Consider the following 13,543-nt stretch of genomic DNA (forward strand, 5'->3'; position numbering starts at 1 on the left):
TGCTCCTATGATGCTGCTTGGCCTGCTGTGTTCATCCAGCTCTACACCTTGTTATCTCAGATTCTCCAGCATCTGCAGTTCCTACTATCTCCCATCTCTTGTTTCTTGCCTTTCTGTTTTGTCCGAAATCACTTGATATTTCCACAAACAGCAGGCTTACAGAACATATTAAACTGTTGAACTCACTCAATGCCAAAACCCGATTTAATGTAGAAAATGTCCAAGCATTTTATTTATTCACTCGTAGAACATGGGCATCACTGGCTGACCAGCATTTATTGCCCATCCCTAGTTGCTCTTGAAAAGGTGGTGGTGAGCTGCCTTTTTAAACCACTGCAGTCCATGCAGTGTAAGTTGACCCACAATGCCCTTAGGGAGAGAATTCCAGGATTTTGACCCAGTGACAATGAAGGAACAGCAATATATTTCCAAGTCAGGTTGACGAGTGGCTTGGAGGGGAACTTGCAGGTGGTGGTATTCCCATGTATTTGCTGCCCTTGTCCTTCTAAATAGAAGTGGTTGTGGATTTATAAGGTGCTGCCTAAGGATCTTTGGTGAATTTCTGCAGTGTATCTTGTAGATAGTACACACTGCTGCAACTGAGTATCAGTGGTGGAGGGAATGAATGCTTGTGGATGTTGTGCTAATCAAGCTGTCTGCTTTGTCCTCGAAATTGTTCCACATCTTCCACTTCCAGTCCTCAAGGAGAAACATGCATTCCCACCTCTCTGGAAGACATAGGACTGCACCACCTTACCCTCCGTGTAGTCTCTGTTTAGTTTTTGAGGATTTCAATTTCAAAATAACCAACAGCAAAGCTTCATCCTTCATACGAGGTAAAAAGTAAATTTGTTAAAATTATTGCAGAAAATCAATCTATTACAGAGATGTTTTTGCTCACATTTAGGGCAGTTGGAACTTGAAAATAGGCCATCAGGCACAGATGTCAGGACACTAGCACTGCACCACAAAAGGCCTTAGAAATTATATCTATCTGAAGTGATAGCTAAGATACTTATACAAGGATCTTAAGTAAGAAAGGATAAGTGAAGATGAAAATGCGATCAGTCTTTACCATCTGCATTCCTGGATTGCTGAAAGAGACCTTCTGAAATCAAGCAGTTGGAATTTTGAAAGTCAAAATTCAGCAGCTATGATGGTTTCTATGATTGAATAGATGAAGATTGCTCCCACAGGTAGACTAAGCAGAACAGGTTTGGGAGTGAGTGAAGCTTCCTTAGTTTTGGTTTTACAGCAGAGCAGTTTGTGGCTCTTGGTTAATTTTTGATATCCTTTACTGCTACAAACATTGTGTATGTCAAATTACTGCTGGTGTATTTTTCCCAGCTGAATTTTCTTACAGCCTTCAGATGCTGTAATAATCCAGGAGTCTATGATTCCAGCAACTGTAATGTTCCTCCAATTATTGCATAGATTGTTGTAATAAACTTGTATAAGTTGCTGCCATTCAACATATTTGACAGTGATTGGGCTGAGGTTAGAGCAGAACCAGATGGCAGCTATAATATGCCCTGTATATGCCACATATTCTTTTGTGCTACTGTGTACTGAGGGGAAAAGCATTGTTTTTCCTTTAAATCTTCACACACAGTGAGGACTACCTTCAGTACATAGTTATGTGACGCTAAAGCATTTGAACTTAGTTTATCTGTTCCGGCTAAGGCATTAAAAGCATCTTGAATATTTCTAAGATAACAAGGTGTAGAGCTGGATGAGCACAGCAGGCCAAGCAGCATCAGAGGAGCAGGAGAGCTGACGTTTCGGGTCTGGACCCTTCTTCAGAAAAACTGATACTGCTTGGCCTGCTGTGTTCATCCAGCTCTACACCTTGTTATCTCAGATTCTCCAGCATCGGCAGTTCCCACTATCTTTGAATATTTCTAACCTGTGTTATTTAACCAAATGTCAGTTTGTTAATTACATGACTCATGTCTGGATTATCTGGTTGTGCGGTTGCATTGTGTGTGGAAATTGCCTGGAACTTTATTGATAGTGAATTGTCCCTCAAATCTACAGCCTTGTCCATTATTTAGAGGCTGTTTCATGGAGTTATCAATGTGGCCAACTTCATGCTTTCCCATTTTATCTTGTATATCTAATCCAACTACACCACATGAAAGGCTAGGTAAACTGATATTTATACTCACTTCAGTTTTTCCTCCACTATGTTCATCAGAGTCATCAATGTACAATTCATTAGCTTAGTTCAATACCATATTCCTGGATACCGTCCTCTCTCTCCCTGTTGAAATGCTTGAGTGACTGCTTCAGGATGTTTTCTCATGGTCTCTGCAAATCATGGTTACTCACAGCCAGGTTTTTATATAGATCAACAATTAAACTATCCAAAAACTGTTGCATCATCTTTGCATCTTTCAATCAATATCATCAAAAATAGCTTAGCTACCCCTTCATCTTACTGCTGCTGGAGATTTATTGTGCCATATTCCTGCATGACAATCTGGACTGTGAAAGAAAATAATTTTGTGGTGTACTTTTGAGGTTTAATGTGATAGATTTTGGCCTGAATGTTAATATGTATGTTATTTTATTTTTACAATTGTGCAAATCTTAGCAAGGGCCGTAACATCCAAGGAAAATCTGATTCCTCTTTTTGATTTACTTTTCAGACCATGGAATTTACAGGAGTACCATCTGTCCCACTGATGATCGGATGTGGAATTGCCTGTATGGCTCTCTTAACATTGCTTGCTGTATACGCTGCCTTTTGGAGGTACTATATTATCAACCTAGTAATGACATACAAAATGCCAAATATTATAACTGCACAACAGCAATATTGCTTTGTGTTTGATCCTGATCATCATGTTCTTGTTATAACCTGGTGCTGGAGTATTAATTAACACATTAATCAAAGATTATAGTGGTTTAGTTATCACCAAGACACTTTTTAAGTGCTTATGATTACAATGAACCATTTATATCTTTGATATTTCATCATCCAAATTTTACCTTCCTTCAAGCTACAATAATAAGCCTGGCTCCTCTGTAACAAATGTTAATGCATATTGAATGCAGACTCACTAGTTTTATTCTGCTGAATAGTAATTTTTGATAGCTGTTGGCTCAATTTGCAGCCATCATAGATTTTGTAGAAGTGATTGGAGACAAGCATGTTGGGCAATTGACAAGCGATGAATTACAACTAAAGTATTCAAGAAAGATAGTTTCTTGTTTTGTACTTTTTTCAGCTTGTGTATGTATATTTATGTATTCTGACTTTATCTCTGTCAGTCAGGGAATTCAAAGCCAACAGAAATATTGAATTAAATCTGACCATAATAGTTTCCAACCACTTAACTGAGTGATCAAGTTTCAGTGATTAGTGTTATATTCAGTGGTACTGCAAGAGAACAATTAAATTCATAATTAGAGTAGGTAGACTGTTTGTACTGAATCCTGTTTACTTATCTGCACATTAAATAGATTTGTCAGTAACTTTAGAGTCTGTCCCTCAGTTTGACAGACAATTTATTCGTCTATCTATGAAGTCAGAAATGTATTTCAATAAAACAGAATACAGGGTCAGGATTCTATCTTCCATCTCTGGTATTCACTCGGATGAAAGCAAAACACTGCTGAGGCTAGAAATCTAAAAAACATAGCAAATGCTGGAGAAACTCAGTAGGTCTGGTAGCATTTGTGTAGAGAGAAGCAGAGTTAATGTTTTGAGTTTACTATGACTCTTCTTCAGTACTGAAAAATGTTGGAAAATGTTTGTATATATACTTTTGACAAAGATGCAAGGGTTGTTAACAGTGGAGAAAGAGAGAGAAGATGTAAAACTGTAACATAAGGCATGAAAGGGAGAGAATAGGTCCTACTACGAACTGCAAAGTGAACAAAGGATTAGGAAGGTGGCAGTGGCACAAGATGAAAGAGACTTGGAGATCAGACATAATGCAGTCATTTTCTGAAGTTATGGAATTCAACATTGAGATCTTGAGGCCGTAAATTGCCTTAGTGAAAAATGAGGCATTATTCCTTGATCTTGCATTGTGCTTTGCGGGAACAATGCATCAGGCTCTGGACAGAAATGTTAGTATAAGAACAAAACAATTTATTTAAAACGGCAAGCAACTGGAAGGTCAGGGTATTCCAACAGACAGAATGGAGGTGTTCTGCAAAGCAGTCACCTACTCTGCGCAACACCGTCACTCTATCTGTAGTAATGACCTGACCTCCCAGCTGCTTGCTATTTCAATAAACTACCTAGTTGTCATGCTAACATTTTTGCACTGGGCCTGCTAAAGTGTGCCAACAGAGCACAACACAAGCTCAAAGAACAACACTTCAGTTTCTACTTAGGCATTTTGTAGCCATAAGGTCTCAATATTGAATTCCATAAGTTCAGAAACAGACCGCATTATGTTTATCCTCCATTTTCGTACATTTTCTTCCCCACCAACCCACACAACCTTATTTGTGTCTTGTTCTCTTTACTCTTTGTAGAAAGGACATTTTCTCTCCCTTCCACGCCTTAATCTTTATTGTTTTACATCTCCTTGTCTCTTTCTCCACCATTAACAACCACCTTGTGTTTTGCACTGGGCAACTACCTCTATCAAGAGTATATTTTTTAAAAATTCCAATACCTTTCAGCTCTGCGGAAGAGCCATTTCAGACTTGAAACATTAACCCTGTTTCTCTTTCCACGGATGCTGCCAGATCTGCTGAATTTATCCAGTATTTTCTGTATTTTTTTCAGTTTTCACAACATGTATCTAAGCAAAGATAACAAGTTGTAGAGCTGGATGAACACAGCAGGCCAAGCAGCATCAGAGGAGCAGGAAGGCTGACGTTTTGGGCCTAGACCCTTCTTCAGTTCCTACTATGTCTATGTATCTAAGCAGTTGTCATGACTCCAGCTGATGGAATACTGGACAAGTCAGATTCCAAATTGAATAAAAGCAAAATACCATGGATGCTGGAAATCTAATGCTAACCCAGAGAAAGTTGACTAAACTCAGCAGTTCAGACAGTAGATGTGGATCAGTATCAGCACGTTCTATTCTGAAGAAGTCATATCAGATTTGAAATGTTAATTGTTCTTCTTTCCACAGAAGCTGCCAGACCTGCTGATTGCTCTAGCATTCGCTGTATTTGTTTCAAATCCAAAACAAAACCTGGCTTGATTGATCATAACTTTTATTTTTAGAATTTGTTTATTATGGTACTCACAATTGAACCTTTTCCTGATAGGCATCAAATATTCTTTTCTTAAAAGTACAAAGTTTATTACTCATAAATGAAAATAAATCACTAACTATATCACACTATACAAACTAATTGAAATAATCTTGTTAAAAATATCCGAAATAAAATTCAACCCTTTTACTCTCGACAGCCATCTTACAGATATCCTAAGGGTCATCCTGACTTCACTTTAAGGCTCATTGTTCAGTTGACACAGCATTCCTTGGTCTCTTTCACCAAACTTCTGCCTTCACACTATGCTGTGTTCTTTAATTAATGTCTGTTCATGAGACTGTTAAACAAACTGTTAATGCACTTCACTTAATTCTTCATATATGTTCCTACAACACCTTGTAGGATACATTCCTCTCCAACAACTTAAAGACTTCTGTTTTGAGAGTTTTTCTTTAAATCTCTTATTATCTTTTAGTCCATTCTGAACTTCTTTTCTTCTACCCTGACAGTTTGGGAGACTCATAACTGCTGTTCTGATGTTACAGGTCTTTTCTCTCTGAATGACCTTCTCCTTTCTCAGAAAGAAACTTGCACACTCACTGACCTTCTGAACGGTTCTCTCTTTATAAACGGAAATTAGTTACTGTCAATGTCTCCCTGTGTCAGCGGACAGTTTCTTGTTGGACGACAGCCCAATCTTTTTCCTCACTTCTGACCTTGTCTTCTAAAGCACTAAACTATTCAATTTATTTTTTTAGAAGTTTAAATTTAAATGTATATACACAAATAGTGGCAGTTTGAATTTAACCCTGATAAGTGTGAGGTGATGCATTTTGGAAGGAGTAACAAGACAAGGGAGTCCTTAATGAATGGTGAGACACGAGGAACCTCAGAGGAACAGTGGGATCTTGTGGTGCAGTCAACAGATGTCTGAAGGTAGAAGGACAGTTAATTGGGTAGTTAAGAAAGCATTGAGATACTTGCCTTGATCAGTCTAAATATAGTTTATGAGAACAATGAGGTTATGTTGGAACTTTGGTCAGGGCACAGCTGGAGTGCTGTGTGCAGTTCTGGTGACTGCACTGAAGAAAGGATGTGATTGCTCTAAGAGAGGATGTAGAGGAGATTCAGCCGGAATATTGCGTAGATGGAGTGCTTTTGCTTTGAAGGGAGGCAGGATAAATTTGGGTTGTTTCCTTTGGAGCAGAGAAAGCTGAGTGAGGACCTAATTGAGGTATATAAGATTATGAGGGGCAAGGACAGGGTGGATAAGAACCAGCTGTTCCCCTTTCTTGAAGGGTTAGTTACAAGGAGGCACATATTTAAAGTGAAAGGCAGGAGGTTTAGAGGGGAGTTGAGGAAAAATATTTTCACCCAGAGGGTGGTAGGGCCTGGAAAGCACAGGAAGGGTAGTTCAGGTGGATAACCTCACAACCATTAAAGGATACTTGAGTGAGCACTTGAAATGTCATAGCATTAAAGGTTATGGGCCAATTGCTAGAAGTGAGATTAGTGTAAATTAAGCATGGTTTTGAGTTTTGATGGTATGCACTCAATTGGCCAAAGGGCCTCTTCTTTCCAGTATGTTTCTATGAAATTTCCATCGAACCCAGTACCGTTCTCAGAATTAAAACCTGAAACAATGTCTCCCCTTTTTTATTTCACATGATATAGAAATATAAATCAAACTTAAAGTTGTATATGGCTCTGTCAAGTTGGAACCAAAGTGTCTAAATAATAACAATAATTATCATGAACCTTCATCAAAAAATGAACAGATAAGGGTGTGTTGGTTAATAGGGCACACAAAGTCCACTTGTGGTAATGGTCATTGACGTTAAAATTCCAAATTCTTAACATCCATCTCACAATCAAGATTTGAATGAAAAGCTTTATCATCAGCCTCATTTAAAGAGTGGTTCATGCTATCAGGAGTACAGCAGTTCAGTATTCAGAATTCCATTTGGACAATCAGAAATGAGGTGATCTTAGCAGATTTTTGTTTTAGTTGGAACGTTCTTCTTTGAGCAAAATACTGACTGAGATTATATTATCAGAGGCAACCAACTGATGAGCTTGACCACATTTGTCAGTCTGAGAGAACTGAAACAATATGCAGAGTGAGAACAAAATTGTTGTTGGAGACTAGGATAAATAGTCTTCACTCTATTGATGTTAATTAAGCTAGTTTTTGCTACTGGCATCAAGCAGTTGGAGTCATCTGTTAACTATCCAATCTTATCAAATAAGTATGGAATTCTGGAATTCAAAGCCCATTGATATCAAATTAATATATCCCATAGGAACATAACAAAGAATTGAACCTGAGATCTTAATTTTTGTTGCACAACTACCCATTTTATAAATATGGAGTGTTCAGTACTGTCCATCGTATAAAATTCTAATGAAAATGATCCATCCTACAGCTTACTGAAGCAAATGACAATAAGTTACCTAATGGCAATTTCACTTCTGTCCCGTTTCATGCTTGCCCAGTAAACACTAAAATAAAAATTTCCCTTTGGCAGGACAGTGAGTAGTTTTCTGCTATATGGAGAGAGCAGAAGTCATCAATTTGTTGGAGAACCTCCTGCTTATTTAGAATTTGGCAAATTGTGCAATCAGCTTAAATCTTTATCTCCCATATATACAAGCTAATTTCACATTGTATACATACAACCCACTCTCACTTGCATATGTATATCAAAACAAATGAAGTATTGGTCCAGATTTTGCTGTTAACAACAAATTTAAACGCACTCAGCCTTATTCATGCGTAAATTCTCCAATATCTTCTGGTAAGGAAGACACAACACTGTGAAGTGCAAATTGGCACAGTTGTGAGATGATTTGTGCTGCTTCATTAACCTTGTGAAAATCATGGTTAGCTAATAATAGTCCCATTAGTTGCTTGAAATTGCTGCTTTTGCACATTGATTACCAATTAAGCTTTCTGGAGAAAGCTAAGATTGATCCTTAACATTGGTAAGACCTTATTATTAACAATATTTGTTTTTGTGCAGTGCTACTTTTTTAGTCTCTCATTCAAATCTTTCTTCCCTCACTTTATGTTTTTCACTTTACCTGATTTGACACCAAATCACCCGTTCTTTTCACTTCAGTAACTCTGTTCTTTTTCAATCTCTGAATCTCTTTGGTAAGTATTTTCGTTCTATTGTTCATTGAGGTCCCAGTCCCAGAAAAAGTCTAACTAACAGGGCAAATTTCAGAAAAATTCTGGATCACTTTGTCAGGCAACCTCTGCAATTCCATTCATTTCATTTTATGAAACATTCCATCAACTTCTCAAAGCAGAGGAAATACTTATTCTAATTACTTTCACAGGACAAGATAATTTGTATAAAACATTGGTTCATCTTTAACGTAAATTTTGTAACCAGTTCTAGATATGATACTTTTGGAAAAATTTTAAGGCATTCGAGAGAATGCAGAAAGGATTCATGAGAATAGTTTTATATGTGAGGAACTTCAGTTACATAGATAAATTGGAGAAGCTGGGATTGTTTTCTGTGGAGAAGATTAAGAGAAGATTTGATAGAGATGTTCTGGAGGGTTCTGGACAGAGTCAGTAGAGAGGAATTGTTCTCACTTGGAAGTTACAAGAACAAAGGGGCACAAATGATGTGGAGGTGTTGGTGTTGGACTGAGCTGGACAAAGTTAGAAGTCACACAACGCCAGGTTACAGTCCAACAGGTTTATTTGAAATCACAAGAGGGTACAAATTTCAGATAATTGACAAAAGAGACAAGAGAGGCATTATAAGAAACTTTGTCACATACGAAATGATTAGGATCTGAAATGCACAGCCTGAGAGTGTAGTGGTGGCAGATTCAATCATGGCACTTGAGGGAATTGTATTATTATCTAAAAAGGGAGAATCCATAGCCACTGCATCTTTTAAGTCAGAAGTTGACTTTGCATACATGGAGTCCATCTCAATGAATTCTCAAGTTAGCAAAAGCTACAATGAATTCTTAAATTAGCAGACATCGAAATCTGACATACATCAACTAAGCTAAGAAGCTCCTCTCCCTGACAAAATCAAGAATCCGTGCCAAAATAAACCGGAAATTTGCAGCATACCATGCAATTGCTAACTTGTCTATATTGGAGAGATGGACATCAGCACATGAGAGTCAAGGAATATCAAACCTGCTTCAAACTTAGTAAATGTGATAAGTCAGCTATCGTCAAGCACGCTCAGCTTAATAATCAACACGTGCAATGATCAAATTCTCAAATAATCTCATTTTGAACTGGTTTACAAGAAACAAGGGAAGTCACGCATATCTACACTGATCTCAAGATAGCAGCCTTCTCATCAGTGTCATCTGGGTATCTTTGCTCAAGAAGCACATTATCATCCATTCTGCACAATCTAACCAATCAGCAGCGAGAAGATAAAAATTACAAATACAATAGCCTGACCAGCCTGCATTGCATCCCACCCATCTTCCCATCTTGCATTATATACAACTGTCTCTTTCATTTGTTCCAGTAATCCTTGTAGACAATGAGTAGAGTACACTGCCTGAAGTGTAAGACCTGACAGTTCTTCTGAAGAATTCTTAAAGTGATGACTCTTCTTTTGAGAGCAGTTATACACGGTGTAACCAACCATCAGTTATCTTACTATTGCTTCGATACAGCCTATTATTTAAAAGATTTATGTGCATGGACGTTGTGCCCCTTCATCCATGTTCACACTCCCTCTCTTGCCATCCTTACTGCTTATGTCAAAACGCAGCACCACACACTTCTCTACATTAAATTCCATTTGTCACTTGTTTGCCCATTCTGCTAGCCACTTTATGTCCTGTTGCAGCCCACTGTATCATCCTCACTATTTGTTACATTGCCAAGCTTGGTGTGAACAATTTTGCTTTTTTCACAGATTAAGATTTCAACATTCCTAGCAATGAACTTGGAATACCTCTGTCTACCATCCTCTGGTCTGAAATGCAAATGGTGACTGCAAATCATTGTTATCTGTTCTTAAGCCAAGCTGGCGTGATCCTCTGATTCCACAAACCTGAAATTTTGTTTAAGGAGCCTTTTACATGAGACTTTGTCAAATGCTTTCTTACTGGCTTAAATGCACATAAATAATGTCCATTGCTTACCCTTCATCTACATTTTCTACAAAATTTGAGGTTCATGGAATTGGAGGATCAGTGCCAGCTTGGCTTCAATACACGTAAATAATGTCCATTGCTCATTCTTCACCTACATTTTCTGATATCTCATCAAAAAACTCATTTGAATTTATCAAACAAGAGCTGACTTTTACAAATCAGTGCTAGCTCTCCTAAATTAAGGGCCTGTTGATTCTTGATTATTGTTTAAAAACTTACCCACTGATGCCAAACTGACCACCCTGTATTTACAAGGAATGTGCTTAGACTGTTTCTTGAATAAGGGTGACACATTTACTCTTCAAACCTCTGGCACCTCCCATATATCAAAGGAAGATTGGATGATTATGCTAAACCCTTCTGGTGTCTCCACTCCTACTTTATTCAATAACCTGATGCAAGCCATGCAAGTAATGTATCCACTTTAGGTATAGTTAAACATTCCAGTAGTCCCATCTCTCTAGTTTTCAGCCATCCATCACCTCTGCATTTCCATTTCTACCAATATTTTGTCAGCATCTGCTTTCTTAGTAAACATTGATACAGAATACTTATTAAATATTTTACCCTGCCTCTGTACCTCCAATAAATATCACCCTTTTGTCCCCAATATACAGAACATGGAGTCATTGAGAAAAACATTTAAGATGAATCTAGCTAAGTAAATGGAGGAGTATGGGAAATAATAATATGTTGATTAAGTTAAATGAATTAGGATGCAAAGAAGCTCATGTGGAATATAAGGACTAGGATGAACCCATTATCCTGACTGTAAATTGTGTGTAATTCTATGTAAATGCTCAATTGCATAAAAAATTTTAATCACAGAATTATGTTGCATATATTATACAATTTTTTATGATCTGTTGTTAATTATGTTTTCACAGATTCATAAAATCAGAGCGATCCATTATTCTACTCAACTTTTGCCTGTCTATAATGGCATCGAACATCCTTATTTTGGTTGGTCAAACACAGATACACAGCAAGGTAATAGCAAAAGAGAGTATTTATAACACAAATAAATTAATTGGTGAAGCAGAACTACTGAAATTAATGATCCAAGGTCATTGAAAAATTCAGTTTGACGTGATATCATACAGTTGAGGCAAGATAGTTTCCATTGTCACAGCCACACAGGATGGCATTTGTGACCTTGACAAGGATCATTTTGGTACTGTGGCAGAGTCAGAAATCAGATTGGTAGGATGAATACATGAAGCTCAAAGAGAAATGGACTTGGATTTGGGATGCTGCAACACATTTAAGCAATTTGGAGAGGAAAGGGAGGTGAAGATGAGGCAGTAATTTGCAAGGATTAATACATAAGAAACAAAAGCAGACTGCTGGAAAAACAGCAGGCCTGACAGCCTGTGGAGAGAGAAGACAGAGTTAACATTTAAAGTCCCGTGACCCTTCGCGGAAACATTAACTTTTCTGCCTCTTTCTCTCTCTCCAGAATTCTGTCTCTCTCCAGCACTCTGTTTTTGCTTCATATTTTCAACATCTGCAGTTCTTTGTTTATATTATCTGAGGTGTTTTATCTTGACAACTTTAGCTTCTTGAAATCTATTTCTTTCTTAAATATGAAGAATACAGTGACTTCACCTTGACAGCACTCTGTGGTGGGGAATTTCACAGTTCACCACCCTCAGTGAAAAGCTTTCTCCTTATCTCAATTTGAAATGGCCTATCATATATCCTAAGATTGTGATCCCTTGTATTAGACCGACCGACAACGAAAATATCATCCTTCCATCCAGAGTGTCCAGCCTGTCAGAATTTTATATGTTTCAATTAGATCACCTCTCATTCTTCTGAACACTAGTAAATATGGCCCAGTTGACTCAACTGTTCCTCATGCAACAAACATGCTATTCCAGGAATAATTCTGTTGAATGTTTGCTGCACTCCCTCTGTGGCATACATGTCTTCTTTCAGGTAAGAAATCAAAACTTCACACAATATACTAGGTAGGGTCTTGCCAAAGCCCTGTAGAAACTTCTTGCTCCTTTACTCAATCTTTGGTAATGAAGACCAATTTGCCTTTCTAATTGTTTGCTGCAACTGCATACATATTTTCAATGACTGATGTCCAAGTTCCTTTTCCAACTCGTCATCATTTAAGTAATTCTGTGCCTTCCTTTTATTTCTTCTGAAGTGGACAACTTCACATTACACTGCATTTGCTCACTCACTCAACTTATCTAAATCACCCTGCAGCCTCTTTATATCTTCCTAACCACTTGCAGTCCTGGCTAATTTTGTGTCATCAGCGAACTTGGAAAAATTACATTCAATTCCCTTATCCAAATCATTGACACATATTGTGATAAACTGATTCCCAAGCATAAATATCTGCAGTACCCCACTTGTTGTTTCCATCCATTGCTGAAAATAACTGTTTATTCCTAGCCTATAATTCCTGTCAACTGACCAATTCTCAGCCCGTGCCAGCAAATTATCCCCAATCCAATGTGCTTTGATTTTACACATTTACCTCTTATATGGGACCTTTCTCAAACATTTTCTAAATATTCATAAACACCATATCCACTGGTCCTTCTTCATCCATTCCACTAGTTAGGGTTTTCAAAAAACTCCAGTAGGTTTATGAAACATGGTGTCCTTTTCATAAATCTATGTTGACTTTTGTTATACTGTGGTAATTTTTTAAGGGTTCTGTTATCACATCCTCTATAATAGAGTCCAACGTTTTCCCTACTACTGATGTTAAACTAGCTAATCTGCAATTCGCAATGTTCTCCCTCCCTCCTTTTTAAAACAGTGGGGTTACATTTTCCGCCCTTAAATTTGCTGAGACTATTCCACAATCAATCGGGTTTTGGAAGATGGCAATGAATGCAATCATTATTTCCATGGTTGCCTCCTTTAGTAACCTGGGATGAATATCATCAGGCCCTGAGGATCTATAAGCTTTTAGTCCTATTAATTTCTATAGCACTTTGTTTTATTCACATTAATTTCCTTCATTCCTCCTTTACAAAATACCCTTGCTTTCCTTACACTTCTAGAATGTGTTTTGTGTCTTCATCTGTGAATACAGAAAATACATAGCTGTTTAATTGTTGTACCATTTCCTTGATCACCAGTATCAAGTCTCCTATTTCAGGCTGTGAGAGCCTACATTTGTCTTGATTAATCTTTTTCTTTTTTATGTTCATCTAGGAGC

The 13,543-nt window shown here is 37.6% G+C and overlaps 1 protein-coding gene and 1 pseudogene across 1 annotated transcript in view; one reads left to right on the top strand and one right to left on the bottom strand.

The window, feature by feature from the left end:
• The window catches only part of adgrb2 (adhesion G protein-coupled receptor B2), a 683,435-nt gene that overhangs the window by 552,228 nt on the left and 117,664 nt on the right, over positions 1-13,543 (top strand). Inside the window, exons 19-20 of the mRNA XM_048613298.1 lie at positions 2,652-2,755; positions 11,238-11,340. Coding sequence (XP_048469255.1) covers positions 2,652-2,755; positions 11,238-11,340 — 207 coding nt within the window. The remainder of the gene's footprint in view (positions 1-2,651; positions 2,756-11,237; positions 11,341-13,543) is intronic.
• Positions 1,324-2,385, bottom strand: LOC109915691 (annotated as a pseudogene).

This window comes from Rhincodon typus, chromosome 27 (genome assembly GCF_021869965.1).
Source record: "Rhincodon typus isolate 14 chromosome 27, sRhiTyp1.1, whole genome shotgun sequence".
Lineage (NCBI taxonomy): Eukaryota > Metazoa > Chordata > Chondrichthyes > Orectolobiformes > Rhincodontidae > Rhincodon > Rhincodon typus.